Here is a 19,838-nt window from a genome sequence, read left to right on the forward strand (position 1 = left end):
AGTCAGCTGGGTATGTTCCCTATAAAGAGACGGAAGGAGCTCCTTCCCGCGGAACCAGAAGTTTTTAGGCCAAGTACAACTCTCCATATGGTGTTGAGAGAATGGGAACCCCGGGGGCTGCTGGCCCCTCTGCCTGTGAACGCCAGCCTGCGCCAAACGTTTGCCTCAAGCTGCACTGAATGAGCAAGGAAGAGAAGGAAGGAGATGACGAATGGATTGGGGAAAGAGGAAGGAAATCAGTGGACTCTGAGCAAGATGCAAGAGGCCCGAGCTAGTCATTGAGAGCCTGGTCGACTGTAAGTAATGACCAAGTCCAGGGAGTGGCCGAGGTAGTGCAGAGGGAATCTTCTGGGAGGAGGAGGTAAAGGGACAGAGAGGCTTTGGGAAGAGTGAAGCCCCCTGGGCTGCTGGAAGATCTTGGGAAGAAGAGTTCTATGGGCTGGTGTCAAAGCCTTCAGCAAATGGGAGGAAGGGACTAGGGAGTCAGCAGACGGACACAGACATAGGAGGCCAGAGGTCAAAGGGCATGCCAGGAGCCCATGGCCCCAGGGAAACTGATTTTCTTACAAAGGATTGGGGAAGTAACAGATTCTCAGGGAACAGGGTTCCTGGCTCTAACGACGCCCTTTGCAGAAAACCATGAGACACCATGGAACGATAGATTTAATCCCCTCGTATGAACTGGGATTTAGCACAAATCATTTTAGTGACCTACGTGGGCTGGAACTGTTACATGGTAAATAATGGACACACGGTTGGATCTTCACCAGTGACTGAAAGCTCAAAGGAACCGTAGCCAAAGGAAGGGCAGTCCACCAAAGAACGTGGAGGGAAAGTCTCTTTCTCTCTTTCTTCTTCCATTTCCCAAATAGTTGCTGAAATACTTACAAATTCTCTACATTAAAGAAAAAACAGGAGTTTTATGGACTTTCTGTTCTGAGTTACCATTGATGCTTCTAATCCTGAAATATATACCAAGAAGCCTGAAATCAGTGTAGATCAGTCACTCGGGCCAACATAGGAAACAGTCAATTTTATTTGGAGAGATTTTCTTTAATCTATCTTCCCTCCCTCGCTCCCTCCCTCCTTCCCATCCCTTCTTCCCTCCAGAATGAACGTTGAAATTATTCTGCCAAGAATACCTTATTTTCTGGAATCATTACAGGATCATGAGTTTAGTCCTTGAAGAGACCTTGTGGAAGGTGGGTGGTGAATTGTTCTGAATAGGCACGGAGTGATATTAGGAAGATGGCAAGCTGAAGATGAGCATTACATAAGGGATAAAACTATCTGAATACGGGGCGCCTGGGTGGCTCAGTTGGTTAAGCGACTGCCTTCGGCTCGGGTCGTGATCCTGGAGTCCCGGGATCGAGTCCCACATCGGCCTCCCTGCTCAGCGGGGAGTCTGCTTCTCCCTCTGACCCTCTTCCCTCTCATGCTATCTCTCGTTCTCTCTCTCTCAAATAAATAAATAAAATCTTTAAAAAAAAACTATCTGAATACAATATAAAAAGATTTTATGGTGTTATGTTTCTAGGTCATTTGGAATTTCTGAGGTATTTAAGAAATTTAATTTTCTTTCCATCAATAAATATCTTATTTAGAGCTCTTTTGGGTGTGAGAGAAATCAATGTCAACTTATTAAGGAAAAAGGAGATATTTTATAAGTGAGTCTATTTATTTTATGACTTGCTAAAGAAATTAGATGTTTTCTCCTTCCTTCTCTCAAAGGGCTAGTAAAAAGCCAGCTCCTCTCTTTTGGAGGCCTGATGTGTCTGTCTATCCTTTGCTCAAGGAGAAAAAAAAAAGAGATCCTTAGAGGTCAGTTATTGAGATAATTTATGTACAATAAAACTTGTCAATCTAAAAATACAATTTGATGAGCATTGGCAAAGACATGCAGTGTGTAGCCACCACCACGATCATGAGGCAGAACCTTTCCAGCATTCCCAAAGTTCTCGGGTGCCTCTTTGCAGTCAGTCCCCTCCTGCCACCTGGCTCCCTGGCTTCTCCTGGATGACCTTTTGTCATAGTTTTGCTTTGTGCAGCATTTCATCTAAATGCACCCTACAGAATCTGTTTGCTTGTGTCTGACTTCTTTCACTTAGCATTACGCTTTTGCTATCCATCCATGTTCTTGCATGTATCAGTTCTTCCTTTTCATTGCTGAGTAGTATTCTCTTGTCTAGATAAGTAGTAATTTTTAAAATCTATTCATCAGTGGATAGATATATGAGTTGTTTCTAGCTTTGAATATAGTACACGATTTTGTGTGGCCTTATGTTTTCATGTCTAGAGAGTAAATACCTAGAAAGAGGATTGCTGGGTCACAAATTAAGTGCATGTTTAATTTTATAAGAAGTTCTCAAACTTTCCCAAAGTGGGTGTACCATTTTGCATTCCCACCAGCAATGTATGAGACTTTCAGTTGTTGCACATTCTTACCAACACTCGGTATCATCAGTCTTTAATTTTAGTCATTCTTGTGAGCATGTAGGGGTATCTCAGTACAGTGTTTCCCCCAGTTTTATTGAGCTATAATTCACTTATATCATTGTATTAAATGTTTACAACATAGTGATTTGAGAAAAGTACATATGATGAAATGGTTACCACATTAAGTTTAGTTACCACCCATCACCGCACATAGTTATAGTTTTTTCTTATGATGAGAACTTTCAAGATCTACTCTCTTAGTAACTTTCAAATATACAGTACAGTATTTATTAACTATAGTTCTCATGTTGTACATTACACCCCTAGAACTTACTTATCTTGTAACTGGAAGTTTGTACCTGTTGACCCACAGAAAGCAGTCAATTTTACTCTGAGAGGTTTTGGTTGATCTTTCAAGGTTCCAAAATGTTTAGAAGTGAGAGATGTTGCTTTTCAAAGAAGATGAGAGGTAACAGAAGAGTACCCTACGGTCAAGCCCATAGCGAAAAAACTAATATTAAAATGAGCTAAAGTAGTAAAACAGTAAAATTTGAAAATTAGTTATTAGAGGTAGAACTGAAAGACTGTGTACTTCAGGAAAATTGCGAGAATTTTTTTGAGATGATGGAACTTTAAAGACATGCTTTTATATTAACTAAAGATATTTACAGTCGAAACTGCCCAAGTCGGCTTGATACCTTAACTTCTGTCACAGTATTTTAAATCCCCAAGGTACTTAGATCTCAGTGAAAATCTGATAGTTGAATAACTGAAGCATTCACTTTATAAGGATATCTGTCACTCCCTGCATACCTTGAATTTAAGACAAAATCAGGGCGCCTGGGTGGCTCAGTTGGTTAAGCAACTGCCTTTGGCTCAGGTCATGATCCCGGGGTCCTGGGATCGAGTCCCACGTTGGGCTCCTTGCTCAGCGGGAGCCTGCTTCTCCGCCTTCCTCTGCCTGCCATTCCCCCTGCTTGTGCGTTCTCTCTCTGTCAAATAAATAAATAAATAAATAATCTTTAAAAAAATAAAATAAGGGGGCGCCTGGGTGGCTCAGTCGTTAAGCGTCTGCCTTCGGCTCAGGTCATGATCCCAGGGTCCTGGGATCGAGCCCCGCATCGGGCTCCCTGCTCCGTGGGAAGCCTGCTTCTCCCTCTGCCACTCCCCCTGCTTGTGTGCCCTCCCTCGCTTTGTCCCTCTCTGTCAAATAAATAAATAAAATCTTTAAAAATAAATAAATAAAAATTAAAAAAATAAAATAAAAATTAAAAAAAGACCAAATATTCTATAAAGTTCGGAAAATGTTCCTCACCCTAGAAAAACCTGACTAATCTTAATCTTTGTAAATGTACACTTGGTTCTGTACCTAACACTTATCAGTGGCCAGAAAAGGTCGAATATTCAAATTTATCCAACACAGAAGTATACAGTTTAACCCACAGTGTTTCCCAGCCACGAGGCATAGTAGCCGTTAGCAGTATCTTTTATTTTGCCACAATTTAAAGAACTTGACCCTTTCAGGTATGTGCTGAAGACACCACCAGATACTTCCTTCTGGAAAATAATACTTTCTCTTCAGAGCACCCTGATTCTTTTCACACACTGGAGGCTCTGGACGCCGGCGGTAACAATTTCCTTTGCTCCTGTGAATTCCTGTCGTTCACGCAGGAGCACCGAGCGCTGGTCCAGATCCTGATCGACTGGCCGGAGAACTACCTGTGTGACTCTCCGTTCTCTGTGCGCGGTCAGCAGGTTCGGGACACGCGTCTCCCGGCCTCTGAATGCCACCGGGCCGCTCTGGTGTCTGCCGTGGTCTCTGTCCTGCTCCTGCTGCTTCTGCTCACGGGGGTCCTGTGCCACCGCTGCCACGGGCTGTGGTACCTGAAGATGATGTGGGCCTGGCTCCAGGCCAAAAGGAAGCCCAGGAAAGCGCCCCCCAGGGACCTGTGCTACGACGCCTTTGTGTCTTACAGTGAGCGCGATGCCTACTGGGTAGAGAACGTGATGGTCCAGGAGCTGGAGCACTTCGACCCTCCCTTCAGGCTGTGTCTTCATAAGCGGGACTTCATCCCCGGCAAATGGATCATCGACAATATCATCGACTCCATCGAGAAGAGCCACAAGACCATCTTCGTGCTGTCTGAAAACTTCGTGAAGAGCGAGTGGTGCAAGTATGAGCTGGACTTCTCCCACTTTCGCCTCTTTGATGAGAACAACGATGCTGCCATTCTCATTCTTCTGGAGCCCGTTGGGAAAAAGGCCATTCCCCCAACGGGAAGTGTTTGAGTTGGAGAATAATTCTAGTTTTTAAAATGCAAATATTCAAACAGTGAAATATTCTCAGTTTTCAAAACTTCGTTCTAGGTTGAGTTAGAATTTTACTCTTATTTCGCACAGGCCGTATTAAGAACATTCTTCAAAAATTGCAGATGTTAGTGAAATCTTTTCAGAATAGAAAAATTTTGAGGAATGGGCATTTGTGTTTGCAAAGGTGTATAAAAGAGTGCAGGGAGGGGCGCCTGGGTGGCTCAGTCGTTAAACATCTGCCTTCTGCTCAGGTCATGGTCCCAGGGTCCTGGGATCGAGCCCCGCATCCGGCTCCCTGCTCCGTGGGAAGCCTGGTTCTCCCTCTCCCACGTTCCCTGCTTGTGTTCTCTCTGTCAAATAAATAAAATCTTAAAAAAATACAAAAATAAAAAAAATAGTGCAGGATTATATTAGATTTTCATCAAGTGATTTTTGACAGATGTATTTCTTGGTACTTTATGTAACTATTACAAGGCACTTTATATGAAAAAGACAGACTGAATTTTGATAACTTCATTTTAGAATTTCAGTCAGTTGCTCAAAAATATAAATATCTACCATGAGTTATCCCTTCCCAAACACCTTTTCATATTCTGTGCTCATTTTCTAACCTTAAAAAAATAAGATTTATAGTGAGTTGTAGGTCTTATGCCAAAAAAAAGCAGACTGACTAAGGAATCTTGGAGTGTGATCTGGGTTTGTCACCTAGCTGTGAGCCACGTGACTTAGGAGTTCTCCAATCACTTGAGCTGAAGGTGCAATAATATCAGAACTATTTATTTCATGTGTTCTTATGAGATTCAGATGAAAAGATATATTTGAAAGTGATTTGAAAACGTTTATGAATCTTTATTGTACACAGATGACACTGGTAATAACTTGTGGGTAAATAAATGATTTCTCCCTGACTTTGCCAGACATTCTAATTGGCTTTGGGATACAAAGCAATAACATCAGTCTAGGCATTTCAACTAAAGACATACAGAGACAGAAAAGAGGGTTTTTTTTTTTAGATTCGGGGGGAAATATTGGAAAGAAGCTTTCTGAGGTACACAATTGAGAACTCATGAGAAAGAGAGGTGGGAATTTTGTAGGAAGAAGAAAGTCTTTCAGGCAACAGCAGAGCCCGGATCATTAGGGATAGAGACAAATATCCACAGTCAGTAACCTGTATAGAAAATCAGACTCCACCCTCTCAAGTTCACATTCATTCATGCCTGTTAAGTTCGCCCCTATTGGAACCTTTCATGAGGATTAGGGATGTGGAATAGGGCAAGACAGGAACCCTGGTTTTAGGGTAAAATTCTCATTTCAAATCTCAGTCCTGCCACAACTTGCATGGCATTTCTTCCTGTGTAAAAGAGAAGAATGTTTTCTCAGCCTTAATTTGTGAAGATCAAATGTAATTATGAATATAAAGTGCACTGTATGAATATTATTAAGGCAGTTTAATTTTTAGAAGGTAGTTTGTTTCCCTTATAAATATTCTTCACTAGGTTCTGCGGCAATGAAAAAAGCCAATCTAAGACTGTTTTTGGAATTACTTTCAGAGGCAGGGATGGAAGGAACAAGGTTGTGATTTGGATTCAAAATCTTACGGGTAAGTGGGAGCCCCCCATCTTTCATGGTCAGAGTAGGGATGTGACATAGGACCTACAGTCAGTGAACCACCAGGGACTGCCCCAGGATTGGGGAAAAAATGTCCTTATCTGCTCCTCGGGCAAAATGTTGCTCAGTCTGGACAGTGACTGGTAAGCTATTTTAATATAGGCGAGCATAGCCATGCTGGTGGGAGCGGACCCTGGGGATATACTGGCCGGTGAATACATGCTGAAGCAGGGCAGGGTGAGAAGTATGAATCTGAGCTCCCGACGATGGAGCGAAACGGAGGGCAATTTCAAGACTGCGTTTCCGGGAACGCGAGGCTTTGAATGCCAGAGCTTCAAGAAAATACTGGTTGGGTAACTAGCCTCTGATTTCGAAATCCTCCTCTGTGCTTCGGGAATTCACGCACCGCGGCCGCTGGCAATCTCGGTTCTCTTTTCTCCGCCCCTGACCTCCAACAGCCCCAGAGCCCTCCTCGGACCCGGGCTGCATGCCGCCAGCCGCCACCTCCGTCAAAGTCACCTGACGCAGCCCGGAGCCAAGGCCGGCGGCGCGGGGCCACAGCGCCGGGCGTGCGCACCGAGCTCGGGCCTCAGCTCCCCTTGCGCGGCGGCGCGCTTAGCGGACGGGCGGTCCACGCAGCCGGCGAGGAGGGACATCCGTCCGGCGCATTTTTCCTTTCGCTGCTCGCCTCGGCCCCGGCGCGTCGCGTCCGGAGGCGGCGAGGAGGCGCGGCCCGACTGCGGCGCCGTCGTCTCCCAGGTACGTCGGGCCGCGCGTTCTCGCCGCCGCGCCCCAAAGCTCCCCCCCCCCCCCCCCGCAGCCGTGCGCCGGCGTGCGCTGGGCGCCGAGGCGGTCGCGGGGAGTCCCCGCTTCCCTCTCGCCGGCGCGCGGGGCCCGAGGCTGGCCGGCGGGCGGGCGGGCGGGGGTTGGAGGGAGAGCACCCCGGCACGAGGACCCGACCCGACGCCCCTGTCTGCGCGCCACCCGTCTCTCCGAGCGGGGGCGACGACGGTCAGGTAAGGGCTTGCAGGTGGCACGCGTGCGTCCGGCTGGGGGTGTGTCTGCGTTCCTTGGTTACTGCAGGGACCAAACTCCGCACGTTGGATATCCTTCGCTGTGAGAAGTGGGAAAGGGTCGGGACTCGGGATCCGCCCGGGACTCTCGCACCCTAACCCCGAGCCCGGCCTCTGCGTGGGGGTGAGCTTCACGCCCCCTGCGTGTTCCTCCAGCCCTAAAGTAGCTGAGTTATGTCTCTGATGAGAAAATAACTCAGAGCATTTAAGTTTAGGTGAGTTCTTTAAATAAGAATGCCCTGAAGTACCCCTTCAAATTCTCCAACTTCTATAAATGAGAACTTGTGTTTAGAACTTACGTGCAAGACAGGATTGTGTTTTTTACTCTTTTTTGGGGGGGGAGGGGCGGGAATTGATTGCTTGATTAGGTGTAAACAGCTCAGCTGGCTTGCAGAAGGTCTGCACTGTTACTAACTCAGATCTTTACCAGAAAAGGAACCGGTAGATAGGGTGGCCTGACTTGAAAGCAGAGACTAAAAAAAGGAAATGGCAAACATCCTACTTGAAAATGGCTTATTCACCGGTATTTTAAGTTTCTTCCTGTTCTAAGCAGAGAACTTTTGCATCTTTAAACTTTTTATGATGCACTCATTTTGTGAAAATTGCCAGAAGTTTACAGCATGTTTTGTAAGTTTCTAAGCTATCAGTTAATTTTTTTAAAATTTCTTTAAGAATTTGGCTTGGTTGGTTAAATATCTTTATTTTGATTTTCGTGATTGAGCATGATTTATGGTTAAACAGCATTGTGAGTGTGACATTCTTATAAAGATCTAATAAATGTAAGTTGTATTTACTCCTTATAAATAAGAGGCTTGCTTTTCAAAAATACGTTTCCTCCCACAGTAGCATTTAAAATTTATATTACTTCTTCCTCATACCAAAAAGCCATGCCTGAGTCTTTGGATGCTGTCTTCTTTCTTATCAATTATTAAATTAAAAAAAATGCAGTTGTTGCTTCTTGCGGTCTACTCTTACCAGGTTTATCTTCCAAATTGCGGAAGAACATATGTTTTGGGGTACTTCTTTCAATGATGGACTATGGGTAAAAATTATTTTTTTGCTTTTGAGTGTCTGAAAATGTCTATCTCACCTTTACTCTTAAATGATAATTTAAATGGGTCTTGACGTCTAGATCGGCAGGTGTGTCTCCTCTGCCCTTTGAGGATATCATTACATTGTTTTCAGGCTAGGTGAGGAATTTTTATTTATTTATTTATTTTGCTGGAGATTCAATATGCATTTATAATTTGGCGACTTATTTTTTTTTTCCAATTCGAAAAAAGTGTTTAGTTATTCTGTCTTTTAATATTTGGATCCACACCAGCATACACGGCAGGCCTGGAGTTCTGATTTCTTACAGGAGATTTCTGGTAGGCTGGCTTTTAGCTAGGGCCAGAGGGTAGAGATTTTTTAGATCCCTGTTCACATAAGGAGTAGCCTTTTCCCTGCCTGTGGCTTTATGGAGAGTGCACTTTCAGTTCCCAACCATGCACTGGGCCCTGCGTCCCTTCACCACTCCTGCTACACCCAACCATTATGGCCCTAGCCCTGATGTGGGTATCTGGTCGTTGTTTTGCTGGGGGCCATGGACCTTCAACTTTCTCTCAATTCTGGAGCAGCAGATGTACATAGCATAAGTTGCCTGTCCTGCCAGGCTTACTTGTCAGACTGCCATCTTTTCCTGGCTCTTGGGCCAGTAATGCCTCACCGCTCTGTCGATTTTCTGAATTCTTTAAGCAGGTGATTTTATACTTTTTCCAGACCCACAACTCTCATTAGATCGGATCCCACTCAGTCTAACTGTAGCCACTGCTCTTCCCTTTCTCAGTGTCTTACTCCGCGGAGCTCTCTGCCCCACGCTGTAATGTAGAGGGGAAATGGGAGGAGAGGGATGTGACTCTCATCTTCAGTGTCAGGTTGTTAGCGGTAGTTTTGGCATCACCAGTAATTATTATTTGTTGAAAAGTCACCATGTAAACTTCATACAAATATTAGGATATTTGTATGAAATAGCCCAAGGTCCCTGCTCTTATGAATTTTACATTTAAAGACAAAAGGCTAGGAAAAATTAAAAAATAGATGTATTTGACCTTTAAATCTCAGCTGAAAACTGGTATCGATTTCTTAAGATTGGTGCTATTTATTACAAAATGGAAATGATCAAGTAAATTTTGGTTGCCCAGAACTAAAAAAATCATACTAAGATGACTTTTTTCAATAACTGATTCAGGAGAAAGACAGTGGGATAACTATAGGACCAAATAGTAATCTCATTTCGTCTTCCCCCCTGTCAATTTTAGAGGTGGGGACAGTACTGGATCTATAGTCTTTATGGTTCGTTTCCGTTGCCCACTGTTGCCGCTCTTCTCATACGCATTAGCTGGCTTCCTGTAGTACCTGGTTGTTTTTTTTATGGTGTACTGGACATGCACTTCGAAAAACTGTTTGTAGGAAGAAGTTTGAGGCCTCAGATAATCTTAGCCTCTTCTAGAATTTCCCTTTGCTTCTGCAGGTACCTGTGAGCACTTGCATTCCAGAAATCGTTTTCATCCATTTTCAGAGACCGAGACTGTCTGAGCCATCCAGATAAATCAGAGCTGTGCTACAGTCTCCCTGAGGGCTCGGTTTCCCCTGGTTCAGCTTTACCTTCCCATCCATGATTGCCCCAGACCTTAACCTTAAACTCCCTGTCCTTCAAGGCTTCAGTGTCATGTAGCCTATCAGACGAGGCTTACTGTGTTCAAGGTGATGAAGGACGAGACTGAAAATTTTGGCAGAGAACTGGAAACTATAAAAAAATGACATAGTGGATGGGGAAAAGAACCAAAGAGAAGTTAAATAGATGAAAATGGCAATAACCGCAAAATTTAAAAGCCATGGATGGATCTGCCAGTAGATTAAGCATAGCTGGAGAGAGAAGAATAAACTAGAAAGTGGATCAAAAGAAAACAGCAAGCCTGAAACTTGAAAGGCAAAATATGGAAAGAATGGAAGAGGAGGAGGCCTAGAAAACAGAGCCAAACTAGTGCTTAGATGAAAATGTCTGACTTTAAATAAATATATTAGAAATGAAGAATGGCTGAAGATTAATGAGCAAACATCTACCTTAAGAAATTAGAATAAGAACAGCAAAATAAATCTAGAGAAAGTAGAAGGAAGGAAATTGTAATATAAGAATAGAAATTAGTGAAATAGAAAAGAAATAGAGGATCTGTGAAATGAGAAGCTGGTTTTTGAAAATGCTAGTAAAAAATGATAAACCACTGACAGTCAAGACAATTAAAAAAGGCACAAAGAACTCATCTAAGGAATAAGATAGGACATTAAAATAGAGCATGTTCTGAGTAACTGTGTCAATAAATTTGAAAATTTAAAAGAAAATGATAAATCCCTTGAAAAACACAATTTACCAAAAGCTGACAGATGAAGAAAAAGAACATCTGAATAGTTCCATAGCTGTTAAGTATATTTAATGCATTTTACAAAATCAAGATAAATGTATAGATAATAACAAAAACTGCAGGCTCAGAAGGTGGCATTGGTGAATTCTACCCAAGGAAAGGAAATGTATAGGGCAGTTTTACTCTGAATATGGATGCAAAAGTTCTAAAGAAAATATTAGTAAATAAATATATCCAGTAAAATATAAAAAGGATAATATATCCAGACTAACGGGTTTTATTCTAAAAATGCAATATTGTCTCAACACTAAATTGATTAATGTAATCACTAGTATTAGGGTGAGGGAGGGAATTCATGTTATTATTGCAATAGATACTGGAAAACAAAAGAGAGTTTGTTAAAATTCAATATTCAGTAATCAAGAAAACAAATGTATACAGATTGGAAAAAAGAAAAAAATTATATATGGGTGATATGATTGTGTACATAAAAAATAAAAATAATCTACAAACTGTGGAATTACTAAATCAATTTAGTAATTTTGCTTACGTGCATGGTAAACCCATAAAATTTAATTGAATATATATATATACATATACACACACACACGACACACAAGTACATATTATTATTTTCAAAGCTTTGAAAATATCAAATGCCTAAGAATAAATCTCATAAAATACACTCAAGATATCTATGCAGAATACCATAAGATGTTCTTGTGATAAATTAAAGAAAACCTAAATAAAGGGAAAAATGTATCCTGCTCACGAATTGGAAGATTTAGTATTGTAATGATGTCAGTAATTTCCAAATTGATCTACAGATTCATGGTATTGCCAGTTAAAATGAACAAGTTTTGTTTTTGAAACTGATAAGCTGGGGCACCTGGGTGGCTCAGTTGGTTAAGTGTCTGACTCTTGATTTTGGCTCAGGTTGTGATCTCACACTCCTGAGATCGAGTGCCCCGGGTTGGTCTCCACGCTCAGCTTGAGTCTGCTTGAGAGTCTCCCTCTGCCTCTTCTCCCACTCACACTTTCTCATGACTCAGCAATTGCACTACTGGGTATTTACGACAAAGATACAAAGGTAGGGATCTGAAGGGGTACGTGCACCCCAATGTTTATAGCAGCAATGTCCACAATAGCCAAACTGTGGAAAGAGCCTAGATGTCCATCAACAGATGATAAGAAGTGGTGTGTGTACACACACACACACACACACACACACACACACACACACACACAATGGAATATTATGCAGCCATTAAAAAATTGAAATCTTGCCATTTGCAACGACGTGGATGGAACTAGAGGGTATTATGCCAAGCGAAATAAGTCAATCAGAGAAAGATAAGTATCATATGATCTCACTGATAGGAGGATTTTGAGAAACAAGACAGAGGGTCATAGGGGAGGGAGAGAAAAATGAAACAAGATGAAACCAGAGAGGGACACAAACCATCAGAGACTCTTAATCTCAGGAAACAAACTGAGGGTTGCTGGAGTGGTGGGGAGTGGGAGGGATGGGGTGGCTGGGTGATGGACACTGGGGAGGGTATGTGCTATGGTGAGTGCTGTGAATTGTGTAAGACTCAAGAATCACAGACTGTACCCCTGAAACAAATAATACATTATATGTTCATAAAAATTAAAAAAAAAAAGAATTGAGAGCCCTGAAACACAGTCACCCCTATGAGGACATGTGGCTATTGGCAAAGGTAAATATTATTGATTGTTTCCCCAAAATGATCTTTTTAAAAATGGTGTTGGGTCAGTTGAATATCCATATTGGAAATAAAATGAATCCTGTCCACTACCTCAAATATGAATCCCTAAGAATGAAAGGCAAAGCCATAAAGATTTTGGAGAATAATAAAGAGGGGTGCCTAGGTGGCTCAGTCTGCCTTCGGCTCAGGTCATGATCCCAGGGTCCTGAGACTGAGCCCCGCATTGGGCTCCCTGCTCAGAGGAGAGTCTGCCTCTCCCTCTGCCTCTGCTGCTCCCCTGCCCCCTGCTCTTGTTCTCTCTCAAATAAGAGAAAGAAAGAGAGAGAGAGAGAGAGAAAGAGAAGAAAGAAAGAAAGAAAGAAGAAAGAAAGCAAAAAGAATAAAGAGAATATTTTCATGATAAAGATTTTTTAAACAGGCCACAAAAATCACTACTAAGAAACAAAATAGAAAAACGTAAGAACATCTGTTCATCAGGAGTCCGTGTAGAAAGTGACAAGGAAAGGCGCAGAATGGAAGAAGAGAGAGCCATACCTTGTTTCATTGCATGTGGCAGGTACTGCGTTTTTCACAAGTTGAAGGCATGTGGCAACCCTGCATTGAGCAAGTCTGTTGCTGTCATGTTTCCATGCTCATTTTGTGTCTCTGTGTCACATTTTGGTGTTTGGTGTTAACAGAAAGTTAACCATATGGATTTCAAATTTTCCATGATTATTATATTCATTATGATGATCCCTGATCAGTGATGATGACTCACTGAAAGCTCAGATGATGGTTAGCCTCCATTAGCAATAAATCATTTTTAAATGAAGGTATGTACTATTTTTTTTAAGACATTGCACATTTAACAGACTACCGTGTGGTATAAACAGAGCTTGTGTGTGCACTGGGAAACTAGAAAATTTATTTGACTTGCTGTATTGGGATAGTCATTTTATTGTTGTGGAACTGGGCCCGCAGTATCTCTAAGAAATGCCTGTACTTGTAACACATGTATCTTCTATGTTGAGACGATATATCTTTATATATATGTATGATATATAAGTTATTAAATTAATTATTAAATATATAGAATTTAATATTTATAATAATTATTATAAGGGTGACAACCCAGTAGAAAACAGACCAAACACTGAAACAGTGCACATTACAAATGAGGATTCCAAATGATCATTTGCAAAGATGTTCAGACTCATTATTAGTCCCAGAAATGAAATTTAGACTACAAGGAGATGGCACTACCTCCCTACCAGAATCGCTGAAATGAAGAAGACTGGCCATGCACAATGGTGGCAAGATATAGAGCAGTTGGATTCTCACACAGTGCTGATGGGCATGCCAACTGGGGGGTATCCATACATTGGGAAAGAATCAGAAATGTCTCTCTATATGGACATAGGAAGATGTCAGGCTACATTGTTAGGTCTCAAATAACTATGCATGGTATGGCCCCGCGTATCTAAAACAGACAGGAGACGATGCAAAGCAATTGCATTGGGGTGGCCATAAAAAAATCTGGCGGCAACAGCTATTAAATTTCCGAACCAAGTATGTATTAACATTATGTATGTTTTAATTCTCTGTGCCTATAAATTATATAGCCTAGGCCTTGATAATCTCTCATTCTGTGAATGTGGGAAAGAAATTAGTTTTACCTATAAAAAGTGTTGTTCTTGGGGTTACATTTTTAAAAATGTTTTGTACAGTTTGTGTAGTGAGCAAATACAGACAAAGGAGTGCAGGCACAAGGAATGAGAGAGCTGAGGGGCGCCTGGGTGGCTCAGTTGTTAAGCGTCCGTCTGCCTTCGGCTCAGGTCATGGTCCCAGGGTCATGGGATTGAGCCCTGCATCAGGCTCCCTGCTCAGCAGGAAGCCGCCTTCTCCCTCTCTCGCTGGGTCTCTCTCTGTCAAATAAATAAATAAAATCGTAAAAAAAAAAAAAAAAAAAAGGGAACGAGAGAGCTGAATGGAGCCAAAGAGGGATACAGGGCCCAGAAGGCGGGCACAGAGAGAGAGAAAGTGCTGGATTCACGGTTGCAAGGAATCTTGCAGTGGTGGAGGGTGTGCAGACCGCTTTATTTCCCCCACATTCATCTGAATAACCCATGCAGACTGAGCACTGCTTCTGCACTTCTCTGCAGGAAGGGAAGGTTCTGATGGTCTGATTGTCCCTCAGCCCAGCAAACCACCATGCTCTGCTGGGCGTGCCCAGCATCCCTCCTGCCTGCTAGTGGTAAGTGCCAGACAAGCTTGAGGAGCATGGGACCTTTGTCTTTCGGTGAAAGCATGCTACCACCCGAGCTGCGCTCAATGAATCCTTGTCCAGTGAGAGGTGTGGCTGGGCTCTGTGAGATCTCTAACTCATAGGGGGCATCGAGGCAAGGAGGAGACATGCTTAAATACAAGAGCATTTGAAGTGCAGGAGTCAGTGATTGCAAATCCATATGGTTAAGCCTAGCTCATTTCTTTTTTTTTGTTTGTTTTAAAGATTTATTTACTTTTTTAGAGAGAGAACGGGAGCACGAGCAGGGGGTGAGGAATGGCAGAGGGAGAGAAGCTCAGTGCGGAGTCCGATGCAGGGCTTGATCTCAAGACCCTAAGATCATGGACCTGAGCTGAAGTCAAGAGTTGGACGCTTAACTGAGCCACCCAAGCCTAGTTCATTTCTTAACCTGCTTCCTTATTCATCCTTCCATTCATTCATTTAGTCATTCTTTCTCGGCTCATGCTTAGTGAGTCCTTCTCTGTACTCCCAGATGGTATTGGGCTTTTAAGTCATGGCACAGGGGCAGAATCTCTGTGTTGGTATTGCTGGATGTGTCAGGGAATTCATTTGTTATCCCCGTTCATACATTCCATTTGCCTCTCTGTTATTTCCTGGTAGCTCAGTGTGTGTGTGTGTGTGTGTGTGTGTGTGTGTGTGTGTGTGTGTGTGTGTGTGTGTGTGTGTGTGTGTGTGTGTGTGTGTGTGTGTGTGTGTGTGTGTGTGTGTGTGTGTGTGTGTGGCGCGCGCGCACGCGTGTGTTATGCCTTACAGAGCATTTCTCAGGAACTGGAATCTTGATAAACCGTCAAACACAATCACTCATTTGAACCTCTTTTATTTGTAGGTTGGACCACTGGACCATGTCACGTGTTTGGTGGACAGTATGGGTGTTGGGGGCTGTAAGCAACCTCTCTAAGGAAGAGGCCCCTGATCAGGCTTCTTCTCTGTCCTGTGACCCCACCGGTATCTGCGATGGCCGCTCCAAATCTTTAAGCTCCATCCCGGCAGGGCTCACGGCAGCTGTGAGAAGCCTGGACCTTTCCAACAACGAGATCGCCTCCGTCGGCAGCATGGACCTGCGGGGCTGTGTGAACCTTAAGGCTCTGAAACTGGCGTCTAATGGGATTACCACAATAGAGGAGGAATCTTTTGTTTCCCTGCAGAGTCTCGAACACTTGGACTTGTCCTATAATCTCTTATCTAATTTATCATCCTCCTGGTTCAGGCCCCTTTCTTCCCTGAAGTTCTTAAACTTACTGGGGAATCTTTACAAATCACTTGGGGAAACACCTCTTTTTTCTCAGCTCACAAATCTGCGAATTCTGAAAGTAGGAAGTACTTACAGCTTCACTGAGCTTCGGGAAAAGGATTTTGCTGGACTCACTTTTCTTGAGGAACTTGAGATTGATGCGTCAAATCTCCAGAGGTACGAGCCAAAGAGTTTGAAGTCAATTCAGAACATCAGCCACTTGGCTCTTCGTATGAAGCAGCCTGATTTACTGCTGGAGATTTTTGTAGATCTTTCAAGTTCCTTGAAACATTTAGAACTAAGAGACACTCATTTGAACACTTTCCGGTTTTCAGAAGCATCCGTCAGTGAAACAAATACGCTGATTAAAAAGTGGACTTTTAGAAATGTGAAAGTCACCGATGGAAGTTTTAGTGAAGTTGTGAAACTGTTGAATTATGTTTCTGGAGTGTTAGAAGTCGAGTTTGAGGACTGTACCCTGGATGGGCTTGGTGATTTTGACATAACCGATATAGACAAAATTAAAAGTCTAGGTGGGATAGAGATATTAACAGTACGGAGGTTGTATATTCCATATTTTTACTCATTTTACGATATGAGTAGTATCTATTCACTTACAGTAGAAGTTAAAAGAATCACAGTAGAAAGCAGTAAGGTTTTTCTGGTTCCTTGTTCACTTTCACAACATCTAAAATCACTAGAGTATCTGGACCTCAGTGACAATTTAATGGTTGAGGAATACTTGAGAAACTCAGCCTGTGAGCATGCCTGGCCCCTCCTGCAAACCTTAATTTTAAGGCAAAATCGTTTGAAATCGTTAGAAAAAACCGGAGAAACTTTGCTTACTCTGAAAAACCTGACTAACCTTGATATTAGTAAGAATAATTATGTTTCTATGCCTGAAACTTGTCAGTGGCCAGAGAAGTTGAAATACCTGAACTTATCCAACACGAGAATCCACAGTGTCACCCGATGCATCCCCTGGACACTGGAAATTTTAGATGTTAGCAATAACAATCTCGATTCATTTTCCCTGACTTTGCCACAACTCAAAGAACTTTATATTTCTGAAAATAAGTTGACGACTCTACCAGATGCCTCCTTCTTACCCAGGTTACGCATCATGAGAATCAGCAGGAATATAATAAGTACTTTCTCAAAGGAGCAGCTTGATTCTTTTCACACACTGGAGGCTCTGGACGCCGGCGGTAACAATTTCCTTTGCTCCTGTGAATTCCTGTCGTTCACGCAGGAGCAGCGAGCGCTGGTCCAGATCCTGATCGACTGGCCGGAGAACTACCTGTGTGACTCTCCGTTCTCTGTGCGCGGTCAGCAGGTTCGGGACACGCGTCTCCCGGCCTCTGAATGCCACCGGGCCGCTCTGGTGTCTGCCGTGGTCTCTGTCCTGCTCCTGCTGCTTCTGCTCACGGGGGTCCTGTGCCACCGCTGCCACGGGCTGTGGTACCTGAAGATGATGTGGGCCTGGCTCCAGGCCAAAAGGAAGCCCAGGAAAGCGCCCCCCAGGGACCTGTGCTACGACGCCTTTGTGTCTTACAGTGAGCGCGATGCCTACTGGGTAGAGAACGTGATGGTCCAGGAGCTGGAGCACTTCGACCCTCCCTTCAGGCTGTGTCTTCATAAGCGGGACTTCATCCCCGGCAAATGGATCATCGACAATATCATCGACTCCATCGAGAAGAGCCACAAGACCATCTTCGTGCTGTCTGAAAACTTCGTGAAGAGCGAGTGGTGCAAGTATGAGCTGGACTTCTCCCATTTTCGCCTCTTTGATGAGAACAACGATGCTGCCATTCTCATTCTTCTGGAGCCCATTGAGAAAAAGGCCATCCCCCAGCGTTTCTGTAAGCTGCGGAAGATAATGAACACCAAGACCTACCTGGAGTGGCCCACAGATGAAACTCAGCAGGAAGGGTTTTGGTTAAATTTGAGAACAGCAATAAAGTCCTAGATTCCTTCATTAAAGGCCAGTCTGGGTCTGGTGGAGGTCTTTATGTCACCAGTGGTAGCTAGGTCCATTCTTGACACAGTCCTATGCACACCACACAAATGCACTGTCCTTTGCAGACTTGCTTACTAAAACCACTAAAATTGTTCATATTTTGTTTTGTTTTATAAAAACTACCAGATTGAAAATAAAAGGTTCTTGGTTTTTCTTTATCCTGTGAGATAGTCATGATCTAGGTCCATTACGGACATCAGAATTATCTGTAGCAATTGGCTTAGTTCATTAGGAAATAGCACAAATGAACGGATCTCATATGAATTCTTGGTCAGTTTTCTGCAAGGACTCTCATCCCCGTAGATGGCATCCTCTACCCCCACTTAGCTGTCTCCTCTCTGTGTGACTCTCTCAAGAACAACAAGGGAAAAGGTTGGGGAACTCAGCCAAACTTGTTGCTATTCCTAGAAAAAAAGTGCCTTGAATCCCCATTATTTACAGGATGCAAAATACCTAGATGGTGTTTTCACGTGACCTGGGTCTGAGTGTTGGATAGGTTTCTCCAGTCACAGTCACTTGAGAGAGGCTGTAGAACACACTAAACAGTAAATTATATCTTTCCATGAAAATGAAACTAACGAAGTACAGCTGACCCTTAACGCAGGAGTCAGGGGCAGTGACGTACCCTCTCCCCACTGTGCACTCGGAAATCTGTGTATGTAACTTTTGACTTCCCAAAACCTTAACTACTAGTAGTTTATGGTCAACCAGAAGCCCTGCCGATAACAAACAGCTGATTAACACACATTTTGCATATGTATTATATATGGTATTCTTACAATAAAGTCAGCTAGAAAAAAGAAAGTCATTAAGAAAATAATAAATCTGCACATAAATGGACCCACGCAGTTCAAACCAGTGCTGTTCAAGGGTCAAGTGTAAATAAAATACTCAATTTAGAGGACTTCCAAAGAAGCTCCCACATCCCTAACTCATCTTCCTTCAGCCTTTAATTCTGTGTGAAGTTCTGATGAGTTTCTAGTTACTCCATCTTCTAATCCATTTCCCTGCAGCATCTTGCTTTTTTTTTTCTTCTGAAAGTCTTATTTCTCATTCTCAGAAAGGCTCTTCCCCCCCCCTGAACATTTACAAAAGCACATGTGAGCTAAATAGATTTTTAAAAATTTTTTATTATGTTAATCACCATATATTACATCATTAGTTTTTGATGTAGTGTTCCATGATTCATTGTTTGTGCATAACACCCAGTGCTCCATGCAGAATGTGCCCTCTTTAATACCCATCACCAGGCTAACCCATCCCCCACCTCCTCCCCTCTAGAACCCTCAGTTTGTTTTTCAGAGTCCATCGTCTCTCATGGTTCATCTCCCCCTCTGACTTACTCCCCTTCATTCTTCCCCTCCTGCTATCTTCTTCTTTTTCTTTTTTCTTAACATATGTTGCATTATTTGTTTCAGAGCTAAATAGATTTTTAAACAAGTATATACCTAGTGATTCCTCAAAATGACCCCAAAATAGTGGATACACAATAATTTAAAGATAGATATTACTTCCACATGTTAATTTTTTTAAAGATTTTATTTTTATTTTTGCAAGAGAGAGAATGAGCACGAGCGGGCGGGTGGGGGGCAGGCAGAGGGAGAAGCAGATTCTCCGCTGAGCAGGGAGCCCGACGTAGGACTCGATCCCAGGACCCTGGGATCATGACCTGAGCCGAAGGCAGACGCTTAACCGTCTGAGCCACCCAGGAGCCCTCCACATGTTAATTTTTATAATGTAGAATT

At 43.0% G+C, this 19,838-nt stretch overlaps 2 protein-coding genes across 4 annotated transcripts; both read left to right on the forward strand.

Moving 5' to 3' along the window:
- Positions 1–3,951: 3,951 nt before the first annotated feature.
- On the forward strand, positions 3,952–5,064 carry LOC113924391 (toll-like receptor 2; the record flags this gene model as incomplete). The annotated part of the gene is made up of 1 exon (XM_027598168.2): positions 3,952–5,064. A coding segment is annotated over one exon (774 nt), but the record flags the coding sequence as incomplete, so codon positions are not given.
- A 1,702-nt stretch (positions 5,065–6,766) lies between these two features.
- Positions 6,767–18,251, forward strand: TLR2 (toll like receptor 2). Of its 3 annotated transcripts, none has more exons than XM_035726056.1 (2): positions 6,767–7,113; positions 15,669–18,251. In XM_035726056.1, the coding sequence occupies exon 2, from the start codon at positions 15,685–15,687 to the stop codon at positions 18,040–18,042; it is 2,358 nt and encodes a 785-aa protein (XP_035581949.1). In that variant the 5' UTR covers positions 6,767–7,113; positions 15,669–15,684; the 3' UTR covers positions 18,043–18,251. The 3 variants fall into 3 exon arrangements, with proteins under 3 accessions (XP_035581949.1, XP_035581948.1, XP_035581950.1); XM_035726055.1 differs by lacking the exon at positions 6,767–7,113 and adding an exon at positions 7,168–7,370; XM_035726057.1 differs by lacking the exon at positions 6,767–7,113 and adding an exon at positions 7,476–7,642.
- The last annotated feature ends 1,587 nt before the right edge of the window (positions 18,252–19,838 follow it).

Source organism: Zalophus californianus, chromosome 2, assembly GCF_009762305.2.
Source record: "Zalophus californianus isolate mZalCal1 chromosome 2, mZalCal1.pri.v2, whole genome shotgun sequence".
Taxonomy (NCBI): Eukaryota; Metazoa; Chordata; class Mammalia; order Carnivora; family Otariidae; genus Zalophus; species Zalophus californianus.

Coding starts and splice junctions, on each gene's coding strand:
- TLR2 (XM_035726056.1), top strand. CDS start 15,685: ATGTCACGTGTTTGGTGGACAGTATGGGTGTTGGGGGCTGTAAGCAAC.